At 36.1% G+C, this 17,650-nt stretch overlaps 2 protein-coding genes across 4 annotated transcripts in view; both read right to left on the bottom strand.

Annotated features, from left to right (window-relative positions):
* Positions 1-17,650, bottom strand: part of LOC123529983 (plexin-A1-like) — a 63,223-nt gene that overhangs the window by 9,165 nt on the left and 36,408 nt on the right. For all 3 annotated transcript variants that reach the window (XM_053521927.1, XM_053521926.1, XM_053521928.1), the window contains exons 10-14: positions 15,260-15,360; positions 10,502-10,652; positions 7,558-7,719; positions 6,288-6,423; positions 3,768-3,884 (exon numbers count right to left, since the gene is read on the bottom strand). In XM_053521927.1, coding sequence (XP_053377902.1) covers positions 3,769-3,884; positions 6,288-6,423; positions 7,558-7,719; positions 10,502-10,652; positions 15,260-15,360 — 666 coding nt within the window. In that variant the 3' untranslated portion in view covers position 3,768. The remainder of the gene's footprint in view (positions 1-3,767; positions 3,885-6,287; positions 6,424-7,557; positions 7,720-10,501; positions 10,653-15,259; positions 15,361-17,650) is intronic.
* On the bottom strand, positions 3-2,339 carry LOC128547955 (gastrula zinc finger protein XlCGF64.1-like). The gene is made up of 2 exons (XM_053521929.1): positions 2,259-2,339; positions 3-585 (listed from the first exon to the last, which is right to left on the bottom strand). Exons 1-2 carry the CDS (start codon positions 2,282-2,284, stop codon positions 177-179), a joined length of 435 nt encoding a protein of 144 aa, XP_053377904.1. The 5' UTR covers positions 2,285-2,339; the 3' UTR covers positions 3-176.

Genomic DNA, 17,650 nt, shown 5'->3' with positions numbered 1-17,650 from the left:
TTATGTAGTTTATCTTTTTATTAAATGTCTTATTTAGACTTCAATATTGCAAATCATAAATATTATAAAACAACAAAACAAGTATATAATCAAATAACAATTGAAATGAAAACATAGAACATGTATAATGATTAATCTCATAAAGGTAAATCTCTAAAGGTAAAAAAATAACTTCTTTATTTCGGAATATTTCCAAATGATTTACATATGATTGTAATGCATATCACAATAAGCTTTAAATCACAATTATGTTTATCACGTTTGAAAGACGAGTGACCACCACTGTTATCCTCCTTTATGGAGCATGTCTTCATATACCTCTTCACGGACTGTAAATGTGTAAAGCTTTTATGGCATTTGTCACATGTTAACATATCTGATCCGTGTTTTCTCATGTGACTTTCATACTGGTGTTTTTCTACAAATTTCTGATGACATTCTGCACATTCGTATTTGTGCGAACGTTCATGCCGGATCATGTGCTTTCTAAGCCCACTCCTGGTCTTGAACTCTCTCCCACAATCAGCACATAGCTTTGTCTGTGTTTCCTCATGAAATGATTCTTCAAGTGCATTGATTGTTAACCTAAAACAGGAAATCAAATAAAATTTAATGATAGGCCAAAGAAAAAAAACAAGGTGCAATGCCGTTTGCAAAATCTACTTAATTCGTTTCGGGGAAATTTTAAAAATATCACGGACATTTAAAAAAAATCCAGCTTTCATTGAAATGACAGCTCTAAATAGTTGATGAACACCACCCGTTCCCCTCTGTGCATTATTTCAGAATTTCAGAAACGAATGGGCACCTAGGTAGAAGTATCGATCTTCCATAACCCATCTTAGCTTCCATACATGAAAGAATGGTACCATCTTTGGATTCGAACCAACAACGGCGAGTGGCAAAAGGTGGTAATCTGTTTTGATCTTCCGTGGATTTCTCTTAAACTTTGACAACTGATCTTATGCATTCATTGATAACCATTTTGCACCTTATATGTGAATGTTTCGACTTTAATTATTTCTAAAATCAGGTATTTCCTAGCCTAGTTGTACAACCAAGATAAGAAGTTGTTAACAAAAGTATTTTTATTACAAAATCGTTATCTGAAATAAATGTAAAAACAACCGTATCATATTTGTTAAAAATTTGAAGTTGCAATTTTTAAGCTGAAAATTTATAGGAATCCGCATCTGTTTAATATTTATTATCTCCCTTTTTCTATTTCAAGACGCAAACAGGATAATAAAAATAAATGTATTATCAAATTTCGAGCAGATTTTAGACTCGCCTTTTGAATCATTTTATTAGCTATTCAAATATAACTAAATTACCAAATATTTATTTTTCTTGTCAGGGTATTAAATTACGGTAACATCGCAAGAGAGGGTTAAAATCCGTAGTGCGTCTTTTATTAGCGCAAAATAATTATCTCCCTTTCAAATACTGCGTCTGAAGACGTCCCCGACAACACTTTAAACTAAGGTGAAACTGTTAACAATATAAACATTATATCTACGAATAAAAAAAAACTGAATTTAAAATTTGATGGTAAAAAACAAATTGCTAAACAATTCACAAAAAAGTGAAAAACTAATGGCAGTGGCTAGGATTACGGATCCGAACAAATATAATGTATGATGTCCCTCAAATACTGCCGTAATCCTATCCTTTTCTGATAGAGTTGTCTAAGTATACCGTCGGAACTTCCTTTATCCTATACTCGGAGGCTAGGATTACGGAACCGTAGTTAATTTACATATATTTTTAAGTGGCATTTTTAGCATAGACGAAATTAACTTGTATCTACACCGTTCAGTTTTTTCGCTTAATTCTATGTATAAACCGTTCACAAAAAACCGCGTCTACACCGCTCAGCGTGAATATGTTGGTATAGTCTACGCCGCTGTATTGACAATTTAAAAATCGTAAAAATTTTGATATTTCCAGATATGTTTCGTAAAATCAAGCATTACCATCGTAAAGAACCGGTAAAAAGCTTCAAAATACCACAGAAATATTCAAACAGATATGATTATTGAATAAGATACGACCGAAAATAATGTGCGTTCCTCGATTCGATTTTAATTTCATCAAATTGGCACATTTTGCGTCAATATAATTCGAGAAACAATGAAATCAACAAACTTTTAGATAATGCCGAGGAGGAACATGTTATTCCGCTATCATTTGCTATAAGTGTGGCCGTTAAAAGTGTTGAAGAAAACATGTTATCAATGAAAAACTGGAACACCTACCTGTGTTGACTTTCAGCGTCCGCCATCTTGGAAGTGTCTAAACATTTACGGCCGTACAGCTTACAAGACAGTGATCTTGAAACTGATAAATGTCAAGGTTACCATCTGAGACTTGTCTCAAAACTCAATTTGTCTAATAAACTTAATTCTAGTCTAGTGGTTGTCATTCATTTTAACATTAACCTAGTTGAAATATCCACTAAGGTGTTTTGTTGACATCAGTGTTAATAAAAAAAATTCTTCTACTTTCTCACCTATTGGCTTTTAATTAAACATTATTGAATATGCAAATATATATATGTAGTACATTTTAATATGAACGAGATGTTAACAAGAAGGCCTGACACCCTACATCACTCACCTGTCCCAAATTGGTACATGCTACTTGACAATGCTATGTATAAAATATCCAAGCTCAGGGCATTACCGTTTTAAACAAGAAAATTCTTACTTTTATTTTTCCTGTATAGGTCGATGCAAAATAATTCAACCCATGGGTTGGGGTAATTTTGACCCCAGGCGCATGATTTCAAAAAAGTTATACACAACCTCTGCAGACAATGCTACATGCCAAATATCTACCTCTAGGCCCTGAGGTTTTAGACAAGAAAATGTTCAAAGTTTTTCTTATATAAGTCTATGTAAAACAAGTGACCCCTATGGGTGAAGTCATTTTTGACCTCTGGACGATGTTACAGACTTAGCTCTGGGTCTTGCAGCTTCCGACAAGAATATTTTTGAAGTTTTTCTATATAAACAAGTGATGACTGTGTGGGGTTGATTTTTACCCCAGAGGCACGATTTGAGCAAACTTGGTAAAGAAAACTACATAATCCTACATGCCAAATATCTAAGCTCCAGGTCTTGATGTTTTAGACAAGAAAATTTTTATTCCTTAATATATAAATGTGACTAAAAACAAAGTGATCAGACTTAAAATAAAATTTGTAGAAGACCACCAGACAATTATCGAAGCTCTCAGTATTGTGGCTTTGGACAAGAGGATTTTCCAAGTTTTCACTTTTTTTAGCTCTACTGACCCTGTCTTTTACTTCAACCAGAACTGCTTTATGAGAGCTCAATGTAAGAACACTTCTGGCCAAATCTGGTGAAACTGCATGCAGTATAAATAGTAAAAGTACATATTTTCGCTAAGTCAAAATTTTGAAGAGTTTGAAATTTTGATTATGTTCACGAGGTTTAATATTTGCAAAATTGTAAAAAAGGTATCCCAAGTTTATTTGAATTAAATTAAATGGTGAATATTTATGTGAGGATCAACTTCGCGAGATGCTGGGCCTCGTGAATATAGCGAAAAATATACCCTTGCGAAAATTTCTGATTTTACAGTACATGAGAGGAAGTTGTTTGAAGCAAACTGGAGGAATGAAATGATGGAGGGATGAACAGCAGACATCCAGTGATTATAAAAGCCCTACTTGAGTGCTACAAGCTCAGGTGAGCTATTTTTAAAAGCTAAAAATAAATGTATATTATAATTGTGCATACCTCACTCGCTATCATGAATTAGCCCAACCTCCTCTACACCATTTTCATTCCAAAACAATATCGTATTTCCCCCTTCAGAGTGTTTCTTTCTGTATCTACAAAACATCAGGATGGCACCTGCAAGAAACAAAACAAGCACAAATAAGATCTTTAAACTGAAAATGAAACATGATTTTTTTTACTTTATCCGGATTAACTCTTGTTTTGCACAAATGCTTCCAATTACTCAAGGCCAAATATTATTTCGATGAATTGGTATCCCCCACCGAAAAGGTTTGTGGTGAGGAATGGCAAAACAATATATCCGGCAAAAAGTTAATGATGTTACTAAGAAGCAAATAATTTCATTAGTCAAAACCAATTTAACAGAAAATGAATGTTTTAAATGTACATAATAATTATGTTGGTTCATATTTATTTCAAGTTTCATGAAATTCTACCAGCCTGTTACTGAGAAATGGCTGCAGATGAATTTTTCATTAAATCATGGGCAATAACTCTAAGGGAAATTGACCAATCAAAAAAAAAATACTTGACGGGCATCATCGCAGTATGTTGGTTCATGTTTATTTCAAGTTTTATGAAATTCTACCAGCTAATTACTGAGAAATGGCTGCGAACGGACGCATGTACGAATGGACGGACGCACACATGGACGAACAACGCCATTTCAATATCCCCCTTGGGGGATAATAAGAAGTATAAAATGCAGAAAGCACGTCAGAGAGGACACAGTAGTCCATTGGTAACATAGTCTGACAACGAATCCAGTGGTAATGAGTTTCAACCCCCACTCCTCCAACTAGAATTACTAACACTGGGATACAAGTCCTGGACATGTGTGCTTTCTACCTGGCAATTGCTAAAGAACCAAGTAAGCTCCTGGAATAGGAGTGTCTTCTGTATTTTGCACTGTCCTTACGCTATTCTGAGGAGCTGTCCATAGGATTTTCTGGTGGCCAGTTTAAATAAGCTTACAAACAAACAGACAGACAGCAATATGTAGGCGTTTGAGCCTGCCTTTTTAAAATATTGCTTACGCAGACTTTCAGATTTTGTCATTAGATTACATGTATGGATAATTTGCTAAGTCTTTGGTATGTTTTTCACGCAACTGAGGATATGTCATCTGCAAATATCAGTGTCAGAATTTTATCCTCTGTTATGCTCAGTTTAACCCTTACCCTGCTGAATTTCTACAATGAATTTGTCCATCTTTCAATTAGGATAGTACCATTAACTGTTAATCAAAGGCCTGAAGGGCCTGAGTCGGCTAATGATTGATGTACTGACAGTATAGTCTACCAGTTTCAGTTTGTTTTTAGTTTTTTTCTTAAAATTTCATAACACAGCTCGATATTTACCCAAAATATTATATCCGGATACAATTACACTTTTCTCCAGTTTCAACAATATATTTTACAAATTGTGATGATACGAAGACATTTAGCAGCAATTGGCAGTATCTGACATTGAAGTTTACGGTTAAATTACCTCTTATTTAAATCTTTTCATAAAAAAGTTGTTTCGTTTCGTGAAAGCAGCCAAACATAGACGATCTACTTTCGATTTCAAAAACTACAAGAAAATACAATTTAATGTTTCGCCGATTTGTTTATTTCTCGAAAAATAAGAATTAAAATCATTTTTAATATCAGAAGTAACTAAACAAACCAGTAAGAGCTTCTTCTTCCGATAATTTATCCAATTACTGACTGCAAAATTCAACCCACGCAAAGTTTATAGAAATCATACGATGCGTGTTTACGTTCAATGTGGGAGAATTAAGGCTGATCGGCTATGTTACCTAACGCATCCAGACGATTCAGATTTTGTTTTTAAAAAAGCATTGTGTGCGTTTCTGTAATTTTAAATACGTTTTTATACGCTTAGAAATTATTAGACATGCGTATTTGCATTATTTCTATACGTAATTTACGCTAATACGCATCTTATCTGGAGCCCTGTGGAACTATTTTTTGTCTTTCGCTGGATGTTACCCAAGCTTTGTAAGCCTGCGCAATTCTTAAAATGCACATTTATGCTTAATGAGTTACATTCGAGTATTGCACAATTACAAGTCATAAATATGACAGATTACATCGTATATTGGTCATAGCAAAGGGAATTGACACAACTTAACTTCATTCATGCAGTGAACTGTTTGAAGTTTGAGAAATCTAATGGAACTACATCTCTTCACGTGTTATTCGGTCCATTTAGAGAATCGCTGAACAGCAAGGACTCATCAAAAGGCTTTCAGCCTTTAGCCAACTCAAAAAGGGTGCTTACCAAAAAAGATACTGACTGAATGGCAAACAGTGCAGACCTTGGTCAGACTGCATGGATGTGCAGGCTGATCATGATACATACTGGTCGCAAAGGCAGAATCAAGTTGTGTCAGTAATCATTATCAAACACCTGTTTGCTTTGCTTTTAAGCAATATGTAATACTATGAAGAAATTGGTAATTTGCATGATACGACATGGTACAGTAAGAAACTAAAGTAGACAACAAACCTGTGGAAAGTATAACAGTTACACAAATGACAGCTATAACAATCACCAACGTGCCAATATTACTTGGTTTTGCTGACTGAGATTTGACCTTGAAAGAAAGTAATCCAACACTTTGGTGAAAGTTGCCTATCGATACCTGTAATGGTGTAAATAAAACACCGATTAAAATTAGGATTTTAGTAATGCTGATTTGTGTTCAATTTATATGTGAAGCAACAAAGAAAATATGAACATTTTTCAAAGAAAAAATTATTAACTTTTTTACCAACTAACCTAGTACTTGACCCTAGTTAACTTTGTGAGTTCAAAAGTGTTAACAAAACTGTTCTATGATTTGACCAAGTGACATAATTTTTGACAAAAGATAACCAAATTTCAAGCTTAAATGTTCTTGATTTCATAAATAACAAACATTCTAATAAAGTGTCATGAAATCAATGTAACATTTTAGATATGCATTGAATAATGAGTAAAACTCTTGAGGAATTCAGTAGATAAGGAGTCTATGGACCAGTAGGAATGACAGTGGCCATAACCTTTGACTAAGAAATCTCAAAATCAAGAGAAGCCTATGGTGACTGTTCTTTTAGTAACAATTGTCACTGTGACCTTGACCACCAATCCAAAATCTAAATAAGTTATCAAATGTCCACAGGCACTATAGGTGCTAAGTTTGAGAAGCATCAGTGTGCAGGGGTCTTAAAGTAACACAGGAGCATTTTTGTACTATGACAATGATTTCTGAACCAGAGATCTTATAATTGAGAGACCATCCACTGCCCATGAGCAATGTGTCTGCAATGTCTGAGATCTTAGGTCAATGAGTGACCTTGACCTTTGACCCAATAACAACAATATGAATCATACGACATTTTGAGGATCATGTGTTCTGGCATTCACATGAAATCTTGCAAACACAGTTTTGTACGAACATTCACCATGACCTTGACCTTTGACTAACTTCCCATAAGCAATGTGCCTCCTAAGTTTGAGGATAGAGAAAATGGTTTTTACAATAATACTATGACCTTTGACCAACTAACCTTAAAATCAGTAGGGGCCATCCACTGCCCATAACATAAGCAATGTGCCATTTAATGTGCTCATCAAGTCCGAGGTCATATTGAGCTGAAACTAAACTGCTAATAGACAGATGTACACACAGTCTCTTTATTATTTATCAATTCGGGTGCATATCAAAATGTAATTCCTGATTATCTTTAAGTACAAGTATCATATAATCAAGTTAAAATATGAAATGCCCACTTACATTTACAATAAACTGTTGTTCATTTGATTCATCACATACTGGTTTATCTTCTGGAGGTTTACATACTATTACCTCAGCTGTCATTGAAATTACATCACATGTCCCACATCCGATATATACCTTTACATCAGGGCCATCTGCTGCAAGTGAGAGACGAGTACCCTGAAAGATAACCAGTATTTTTCTCATACAGTAATGTCATAGATGAAAAACTTCCAAATCGATAAGGAAGAATGGCTATTGAACATAAAATGATTTTATTTAATTCATCCCAGTCTGCCCTATTGTACACCATTCTGACAATCTGACATTTTCAAGATTTGGTCATACATCTTTGTATAACTTTAAAGCAAGACCTCAAAAATGTACAATTAACAGAGTCACTATAGGAAAGCAAAGCTTTAAACAGAACTTTAAAGGGATACACAGTCAGTTTTTTCTCTCAAAAAATACAGACAACATTCAGTAGTTCCATTTTACACAGCCAATCAAAGAAAATAGAAAGAGTCTGTTTAATCAAATAGAATCTTGTTATGACAGCCCTTATATGACTGTTACAAAATAACCTGACAATGAAATTCTAACCTTTTAGTCTGTCATAAAAATAAGTTAACATTAAAAGAGGAAGTGGAAATCAAAATGACATTTTACAGCTGCAGTTTTTGTATGTTTTCCTTACCAGTGGCATGTGTAGGTCAGGTTAACAAAATCATGGAACTTGCACACCAATATTATCAAAGTAAGAAATTATCTATCTATTTTAACTTAGCATGTCAGAAAAATGTCCAAAGTATTCAATTACTTAATTCGATTAAAAGGATTTTTCATCCATTATTCCACCCGAGTATCCCTTTAATTTGAGCATGAGTAGCTATCCACCTGAGTATCCCTTTAATTTGAGCATGAGTAATTATCCACCCCAAATATCCCTTTAATTTGAGCATGAGTAGTTATCCACCCCAAGTATCCCTTTAATTTGAACGTGAGTAGTTATCCACCCGAGTATCCCTTTAATTTGAGCATGAGTAGCTATCCACCCGAGTATCCCTTTAATTTGAACATGAGTAGTTATCCACCCGAGTATCCTTTTAATTTGAGCATGAGTAGCTATCCACCCGAGTATCCCTTTAATTTGAGCATGAGTAGCTATCCACCCGAGTATCCCTTTAATTTGAACAGGAGTAGTTATCCACCCCAAGTATCCCTTTAATTTGAGCATGAGTAGTTATCCACCCAGAGTATTCCTTTAATTTGAGCGCAAGTAGCTACCCACCCGAGTATCCCTTTAATTTGAGCATGAGTAGCTATCCACTCGAGTATCCCTTTAATTTGAACATGAGTAGCTATCCACCCGAGTATCCCTTTAATTTGAGCATGAGTAGTTATCCACCCGAGTATCCCTTTAATTTGAGCATGAGTAGTTACCCACCCAGAGTATCCCTTTAATTTGAGCTCAAGTAGCTATCCACCCGAGTATCCTTTTAATTTGAGCATGAGTAGCTATCCACCTGAGTATCCCTTTAATTTGAACGCAAGTAGGTATCCACCAGAGTATCCCTTTAATTTGAGCATGAGTAGTTATCCACCTGAGTATCCCTTTAATTTGAACATGAGTAGTTATCCAACCCGTGTATCCCTTTAATTTGAGCATGAGTAGTTATCCACTCGAGTATCCCTTTAATTAGAGCATGAGTAGTTATCTCCGCCCGTGTATCCCTTTAATTTGAGCGCAAGTAGTTATCCACCCAAGTATCCCTTCTAATTTGAGCATGAGTAGTTATCCACCCGAGTATCCCTTTAATTTGAGCATGAGTAGTTACCCACCCAGAGTATCCCTTTAATTTGAGCGCAAGTAGCTATCCACCCCAAGTATCCTTTTAATTTGAGCATGAGTAGCTATCCACCTGAGTATCCCTTTAATTTGAACGCAAGTAGGTATCCACCAGAGTATCCCTTTAATTTGAGCATGAGTAGTTATCCACCTGAGTATCCCTTTAATTTGAACATGAGTAGTTATCCAACCCGAGTATCCCTTTAATTTGAGCATGAGTAGCTATCCACCCGAGTATCTCTTTAATTTGAGCATGAGTAGCTATCCACCCGAGTATCCCTTTAATTTGAACATGAGTAGTTATCCACCCCAAGTATCCCTTTAATTTGAGCATGAGTAGTTATCCACCCAGAGTATTCCTTTAATTTGAGCGCAAGTAGCTACCAACCCGAGTATCCCTTTAATTTGAGCATGAGTAGCTATCCACCAGAGTATCCCTTTAATTTGAACATGAGTAGTTATCCACCCGAGTATCCCTTTAATTTGAGCATGAGTAGTTATCCACCCGAGTATCCCTTTAATTTGAGCATGAGTAGTTACCCACCCGAGTATCCCTTTAATTTGAGCGCAAGTAGTTACCCACCCGAGTATCCCTTTAATTTGAGCGCAAGTAGTTACCCACCCAGAGTATCCCTTTAATTTGAGCGCAAGTAGTTATCCACCCGAGTATCCCTTTAATTCGAGCATGAGTAGTTACCCACCCGAGTATCCCTTTAATTTGAGCGCAAGTAGTTACCCACCCAGAGTATCCCTTTAATTTGAGCGCAAGTAGTTACCCACCCGAGTATCCCTTTAATTTGAGCGCAAGTAGTTACCCACCCAGAGTATCCCTTTAATTTGAGCGCAAGTAGTTATCCACCCGAGTATCCCTTTAATTCGAGCATGGGTAGTTACCCACCCGAGTATCCCTTTAATTTGAGCGCAAGTAGTTACCATTAGTAGAACATTCTGAACACAGCCATTAATTTTCTAGTTAATATAATTACAAAATAATAATTCAGTCGCAATGTAATGAAATATGGACTTAAAACAAACTACTTGTCTGTATTATAATGGTAAAAGGCTAAAAACAAATACCATTTATAAATAAATAATTAAATAATGGTACTTTACTTTAATAACAACGTGATCCTGTGTGTTATTGACTTCCATGACTTCTGTGAAGTTCTGCAGAGATGGATCTGGATAGTACATGATATTTCCCAGGTTAAGAGGAAGGTTGTCAGCGGTAACAGAAGTTACACTGTCCATCTTAAACCCTAACCTGTTATCAATGAAAATAAAGTTCACTTTCATTTAAATAGAATAAATCGAAGCTACATAAGCAACAAAGGTAAGCTGCAGAAAAAGGACTCAAGGTGACCAGTAGCATACATGATTTTAGGAGCGCAAATTATTCGGAGGAAGAGCAAGTGCATATTTCTCAATGTAAACCTTACCATATAAACATCTACACCTTTTATTATATAAAATATTATTTAAATGATATAAATTTATTTTCTAGCTTGAGCCAATTTGAAAATATCATCATTAAAAAACTTTTCAATGTGACAACACAAATGAAACTGACATCACCTCATATATCCGATATCAAACCTGAGCATCAATGCTTAACTTTCAGATTCCATTTTGATTAAACAAAGTTAATAATGGAGTATATGATAAAGTCAAATACAATCTAGGGTTTCTGTTTTCATTAAACCATCTTGACTTTATCGTCACATTAAACATTTCAACTCTAGTATGGATTGAACCCACATTGAGGAATGGAAAAAGCCAGAACCTGTAACTCTCAGTCAGAGGTTTGGTAATAGCTGCATTGTTTAAAATACCACATGAGTCTGAAATTCTATCAATAAGACCATAGAGGTCTATATTTATAAAAACAAGAGGACCATGATGGTCCTGAATCGCTCACCTGTCCCCACATGACCCAGTTTTGAACTGAGTATGACGTCGTTTTTTTCTATTATTTGACATAGTGACCTAGTATTTGAGCTCATGTGACCCAGTTCTGAACTTGACCTAGATATCGAGATAAAAATTCTGACCAAGTTTCATGAAGATCCACTGAAAAATATGGCCTCTAGAGAGGTCACAAGGATTTTCTATTATCTGACCTAATGACCTAGTTTTTGAAGGCACTTGACCCAGTTTCGAACTTGACCTAGATACCATCAAGGTGAACATTCTCACCAATTTTCATGAAGATCTCATGAAAAGTACGGCCTCTAGAGAGGTCACAAGGTTTTTCTATTAATTGACCTAAGGACCTAGTTTTTAAAGGCATGTGACCCAGTTTCGAACTTGACCTAGATATCATCAAGGTGAACATTCTGACCAATTTTCATGAAGATCTCATGAAAAGTATGGCCTCTAGAGAGGTCACAACGTTTTTCTATTTTTAGACCTAATGACCTAGTTTTTGACCGCACGTCATCCACTTTCGAACTTGACCAAGATATCATCAAGGTGAACATTCTGACTAATTTTCATGAAGATCCATTGAAAAATAAGGCCTCTAGAGAGGTCACATGGTTTTTCTATTTTTAGACCTAATGACCTAGTTTTTGACCGCATGTGACCCACTTTCAAACCTGACCTAGATATCATCAAAGTGAACATTCAGACTAACTTTCATGAAGATCCATGGAAAAATATGGCCTCTAGAGAGGTCACAAGGTTTTTCTATTTTTAGACCTAATGACCTAGTTTTGGACCGCACGTGACCCAGTTTCGAACTTGACCTAGATATCATCAAGGTGAACATTCTGACTAATTTTCATGAAGATCCATTGAAAAATATGGCCTCTAGAGAGGTCACAAAGTTTTTCTATTTTTAGACCTACTGACCTAGTTTTTGACCGCAAATCACCCTCTTTCGAACATGGCCTAGATATCATCAAGATAAACATTCTGACCAATTTTCATGAAGATCCATAGAAAAATATGGCCTCTAGGGAGGTCACAAGGTTTTTCTATTTTTAGACCTACTGACCTAGTTTTGGACAGCACGTGACCCAGTTTCAAACTTGACCTAGATATCATCAAGATGAACACTCAGACCAACTTTTATACAGATCCAATGAAAAATATGGCCTCTAGAGAGGTCACAAGGTTTTTCTATTATTTGACCTACTGACCTAGTTTTTGATGGCACGTGACCCAGTTTCGAACTTGACCTAGATATCATCAAGGTAAACATTCTGACTAATTTTCATTAAGGTCCATTGAAAAATATGGCCTCTAGAGAGGTCACAAGGTTTTTCTATTTTTAGACCTACTGACCTAGTTTTTGACCGCAGTTGACCCAGTTTCGAACTTGACCTAGATATCATCAAGATGAACATTCTGACCAACTTTCACAAAGATCCCATGAAAAATGTGACCTCTAGAGTGGTCACAAGCAAAAGTTTACGCACAGACGGACGACGGACGCTGCGCGATCACAAAAGCTCACACTGTCACTTTGTGACATGTGAGCTAAAAATACCCCCTATATATAAAAACAAGAGGACCATGATGGTCCTGAATCGCTCACCTATCCCCACATGACCCAGTGTTGAACTGAGTATGATGTCGTTATTTCTATTATTTGACATAGTGACCTAGTTTTTGAGCATATGTGACCTAGATATCATCAAGATAAAAAATTCTGACCAATTTTCATGAAGATCCATTGAAAAATATGACCTCTAGAGAGGTCACAAGGTTTTTCTATGATTTGACCTAATGACCTAGTTTTTGAAGGCACGTGACCCACTTTTGAAACTGACCTAGATATCATCATGGTGAACATTCTCACCAATTTTCATGAAAGATCTCATGAAAAATATGGCCTCTAGAGAGGTCACAAGGTTTTTCTATTTTTCGACCTACTGACCTAGTTTTTGATCGCACATGACCCAGTTAGAACTTGACCTAGATATCATCAAGCTGAACACTCTCACCAATTTTCATGAAGATCCATTGAGAAATATGGCCTCTAGAGACGTCACAAGGTTTTTCTATTTTTAGACTTACTGACCTAGTTTTGACCGCAAGTGACCCAGTTTCGAACTTGACCTAGATATCATCAAGATGAACATTCTGATCAATTTTCATGAAGATCTCTTGAAAAATATGGCCTCTAGAGAGGTCACAAGGTTTTTCTATTTTTAGATCTACTGACCTAGTTATTGACCGCACATGTTTCGAACTTGACCTAGATATCATCAAGGTGAACATTCTGACTAATTTTCATAAAGATCACATGAAAAATATGGCCTCTAGAGAGGTCACAAAGTTTTTCTATTTTCAGACCTACTGACCTAGTTTTTGACCGCATGTGACCCAGTTTCAAATTTGACCTAGATATCATCAAGCTGAACACTCTCACCAATTTTCATGAAGATCCATTGAGAAATATGGCCTCTAGAGAGGTCACAAGGTTTTTCTATTTTTAGACCTACTGACCTAAATTTTGACCCCTAGTGACCCAGTTTCGAACTTGACCTAGATATCATCAAGGTGAACATTCTGACCAATTTTCATGAAGATCCATTAAGAAATATGGGCTCTAAGAGAGGTCACAAGGTTTTTCTATTTTTAGACCTACTGACCTAGTTTTTGACCCCACATGACCCAGTTTCGAACTTGACCTAGATATCATCAAGGGGAACATTATGACCAATTTTCATGAAGATCTCATGAAAAATATGGCCTCTAGAGAGGTCACAAGGTTTTTCTATTTTTAGACATACTGACCTAGTTTTTGACCGCACGTGATCCAGTTTCGAACTTGACCTAGATATTATCAAGGTAAACATTCTGACCAATTTTCATGAAGATCTCATGAAAAATATGGCCTCTAGAGAGGTCACAAGGTTTTTCTATTTTTAGACCTACTGACCTAGTTTTTGACTGCACGTGACCCAGTTCCGAACTTGACCTAGATATCATCAATATGAACATTCTGACCAACTTTCATAAAGATCCCATGAAAAATGTGACCTTTAGAGTGGTCACAAGCAAAAGTTTACGCACGCACGGACGACGGACAACGGACGCCACGCGATCACAAAAGCTCACCTTGTCACTTTGTGACAGGTGAGCTAAAAAATATAGGGGGGTATTTTTTGATAAATATAGACTTCTATGGTCTTATTGATAGAATTTCAGGCTCCTGTGAAAATACATTCAAGACCGATTCTTACTTGATCTTGTTTATCAAACAGTGCGTATAATTACAAATCATTTGACACATCTGTAACATGTTTCAGACACAGCCACAATTTCAGATATAGGTGCATAATGTTATATAGCCTTTACTGCATTCTCACACACTGAAAATCTATTGTGGCTTGTTAAGGAACTTAGTCGAGCTTCTGAAGAATGGCGATGCATATGCCTGTGAGAAAACACACAGAGTTGTTGTCCTTGTAAATATAATTATTACTTCATCACAACATTTACGGTAGATAAGCAGACAGGTTATAAAATATCTATTGTTAATAAAAAACAAAGACAAATATCAAACAGGGAATGCCACGCACCAAAAACGCAGCCTCCTCAAAACGAAACCCACAGCACGCAGACGTGTGCACAACCACCCACACACACAAAGCCAACACATTAGGACAAAACGAACAAACAAAGGAACACAGTGGGGCACCGCCTTGGAACGGTCAGTGGCAAAAACACCACTGGGGAGCTTAAACCGGTTTATGGTGCGCACCCAACCTCACTCTTACCCCCAAGAATTATAATGCCTGAAAACAGAAATTTAAAGACTTCTGTTGTTGCATTTGATTAATAAAACTGACCTACTGAGAGGTTTTTTCTTGGCCAAGAAATGAACTCAAAAATGTTAATAAAATTTCCACAACAAACCTTGCATTCACAAAATCTGTTTCTTCTACAGAACCAGTGGATGGATCTATGTACTTCGGGGTGGGACAGTAAATTACTGCAGTGTTATCCCTTGTACAGTTCTGTAAATAACATATTTTTCTTCCATTACATGACATCTTATGTAAATTGCCAGTCCATATTGTGCTACTGACGGGTCTATAGTTCAACATTACAATTTTGTTAGCTTAAGTTGAAACCTGAAGAAAAAAAATAAGAAAATTTACTTCCCATGTCCTTCTGAACTCAGGACATAGTTTTGACTATTCAAAAAGTGTATAATATTTATTATTTAATTCAGATGACTTGCATTTAGAAAACATGAATAATCTGACAGAAATGTTTTACATAATCTTGGAAATATGTTATTTTCTTTGTGTGTTCGAGTTAGTGTCAATATTAGTTTTTCAATCAATGTTCGGCGCTGCCTCACTGAAATATCATACTTTAGACAGCTGACATGGTACCCAACCCAGTCACATAACGGTATACTGACACCAGGCTGACCGGTCCCAGAACTATCCTCTTAATGCCGAGTTCAAATCAATGGAGCTAATGGGATCATTCTACATGTCTTTGGTATCCTATTTTGGGATGTATTGGTCACACTGTTTTTACTCATTTTGCTACCTGAAAAAATTCCTGCCACTTATACTACAGAACATTGGTATGTCCTGGCAAGGAAGGGAACCTGTGACTTCCTGCACTCAAAATGGGGTGCTCTACTACTATGCTACCAGAGCGAGTTGTTATTTACTGTCCATGATGGAAATATCTAGTGTAATTCACATTGCCATAATCAAATATCAAAAAACAGAGTTCCTACATCAGTTTCTGGTTAAGCTGAAGCTTAAAATGTACACTAACTATAACAAGAGGCCCAAATGGGCTGAAGTCACTCACCTAAACACAAAAGTAACTGTAACCATTTGACTTTGCTCTTAACTAGGTTTGGTGAAAATCCTTTAAGCTTTTTATCACAACAACAGTTATCTATTTTCTCTATTTTGCTGCCATGCACCAAAATGCCAAAATCATCAGAAGAAATCATTCAAAAGTATTTCTATTTTAACTTTAGTTGCCCCTAAAAGGGCCCAAGTGCCCCTGTAAAGGTATTTCTATTTTAAGTTCTAGTGGCCCCTAAAAGCAACTGAACAAACATGGCAAAGAACCTTATAATGATGCTTCAGACAAGGTTTGATGAAGAACCATCAAGCAGTTCATGAGAAGAACTCATTTAAAGGCATGTCTATTTTTTAACATTATAGCCACTTCTAAAATGGACCAAAAGCCCCTCCATTGAATAAATTTTGATAGGACCTTATAAGGATACTACAGACCAAGTTTGATGAAGATCACTTAAAAGGTTCTAAAGAAAAAATTGTTAAAAGCTATTTTTATTTTTAGCCCTAGTGGCCCCTATTAAAGGCCAACTGTCCCCTACGAGGAACCAACTGCCCCCATTTGAACATATTTGAGAGAGGACTTTATGATGATGCTTCAAACATATTTGATGCAGAACCATCAAGCAGTTCATGAGAAGAGGTTGTTTAAACGTAATTCTAATTTAAACTCTAGTGGCCACTCAAAGGGGCTAAGTGGCACCATTTGAATAAAATTGAAAGAGGACCATATAATAATCCTACAGGCCAAATTTGATGAAGATCCATTAAGCCATTCCTGAGAAAAGTCTTTTAAAGGTATTTTCATTTTTAGCTCTAGTGGCCCCAAAATGGGGCCAAGTGTCCCAATTTGAACAAAGTGGGAGTGGACCTTATACTGACTCTACAGACCAAGATTGATGAAAATCCATCTAGTGGTTCATGAGAAGATGTTGTTTAAAGGTATTTCTAATTTTAGCTCTAGCATCCTTAAAAGGGTCAAAGTGCCCCCATTTGAACAAAACTGGGAGAGAACCTTATGATGATGCTACAGACCAAATTTGCTAGAGATCCATCAAGCACTGCAGTTCAAGAGAAGAAGTCTTTTAAAGGGTTACTTTAAAGGGTTAAGGTAATCTGCCTTAAAATTATAAATATCTATTTTCAATAAAAGCTAAATACATAATCCTTCATTGTGGTACTGGTAAACACAGCGGAAAAAATGTTACAACCACAGTCATGGCCCAGGATTAGATTGCAGACGTGGACATCCTTTTTTTTCTTGATTTGGCATCTTTAAGACAGTTTAGAAACAAAACCTCATATTCTAATTCTAATGTATTCAGAACATGACAAAATTTCAATTTAAAAAAACATAACATTTTTAGCCAAAATCTCGAGGTCATTGCCTTTAACAAGAGGACCATGATGGTCCTGAATCGCTCACCTCTTCCCACACGATCCAGTTTTGAGTATGACGTCGTTTTTTCTA

Source organism: Mercenaria mercenaria, chromosome 13, assembly GCF_021730395.1.
Source record: "Mercenaria mercenaria strain notata chromosome 13, MADL_Memer_1, whole genome shotgun sequence".
Lineage (NCBI taxonomy): Eukaryota > Metazoa > Mollusca > Bivalvia > Venerida > Veneridae > Mercenaria > Mercenaria mercenaria.
Note: the sequence above shows the minus strand (reverse complement) of the source record. Positions and strands in the feature narration are given on the sequence as shown.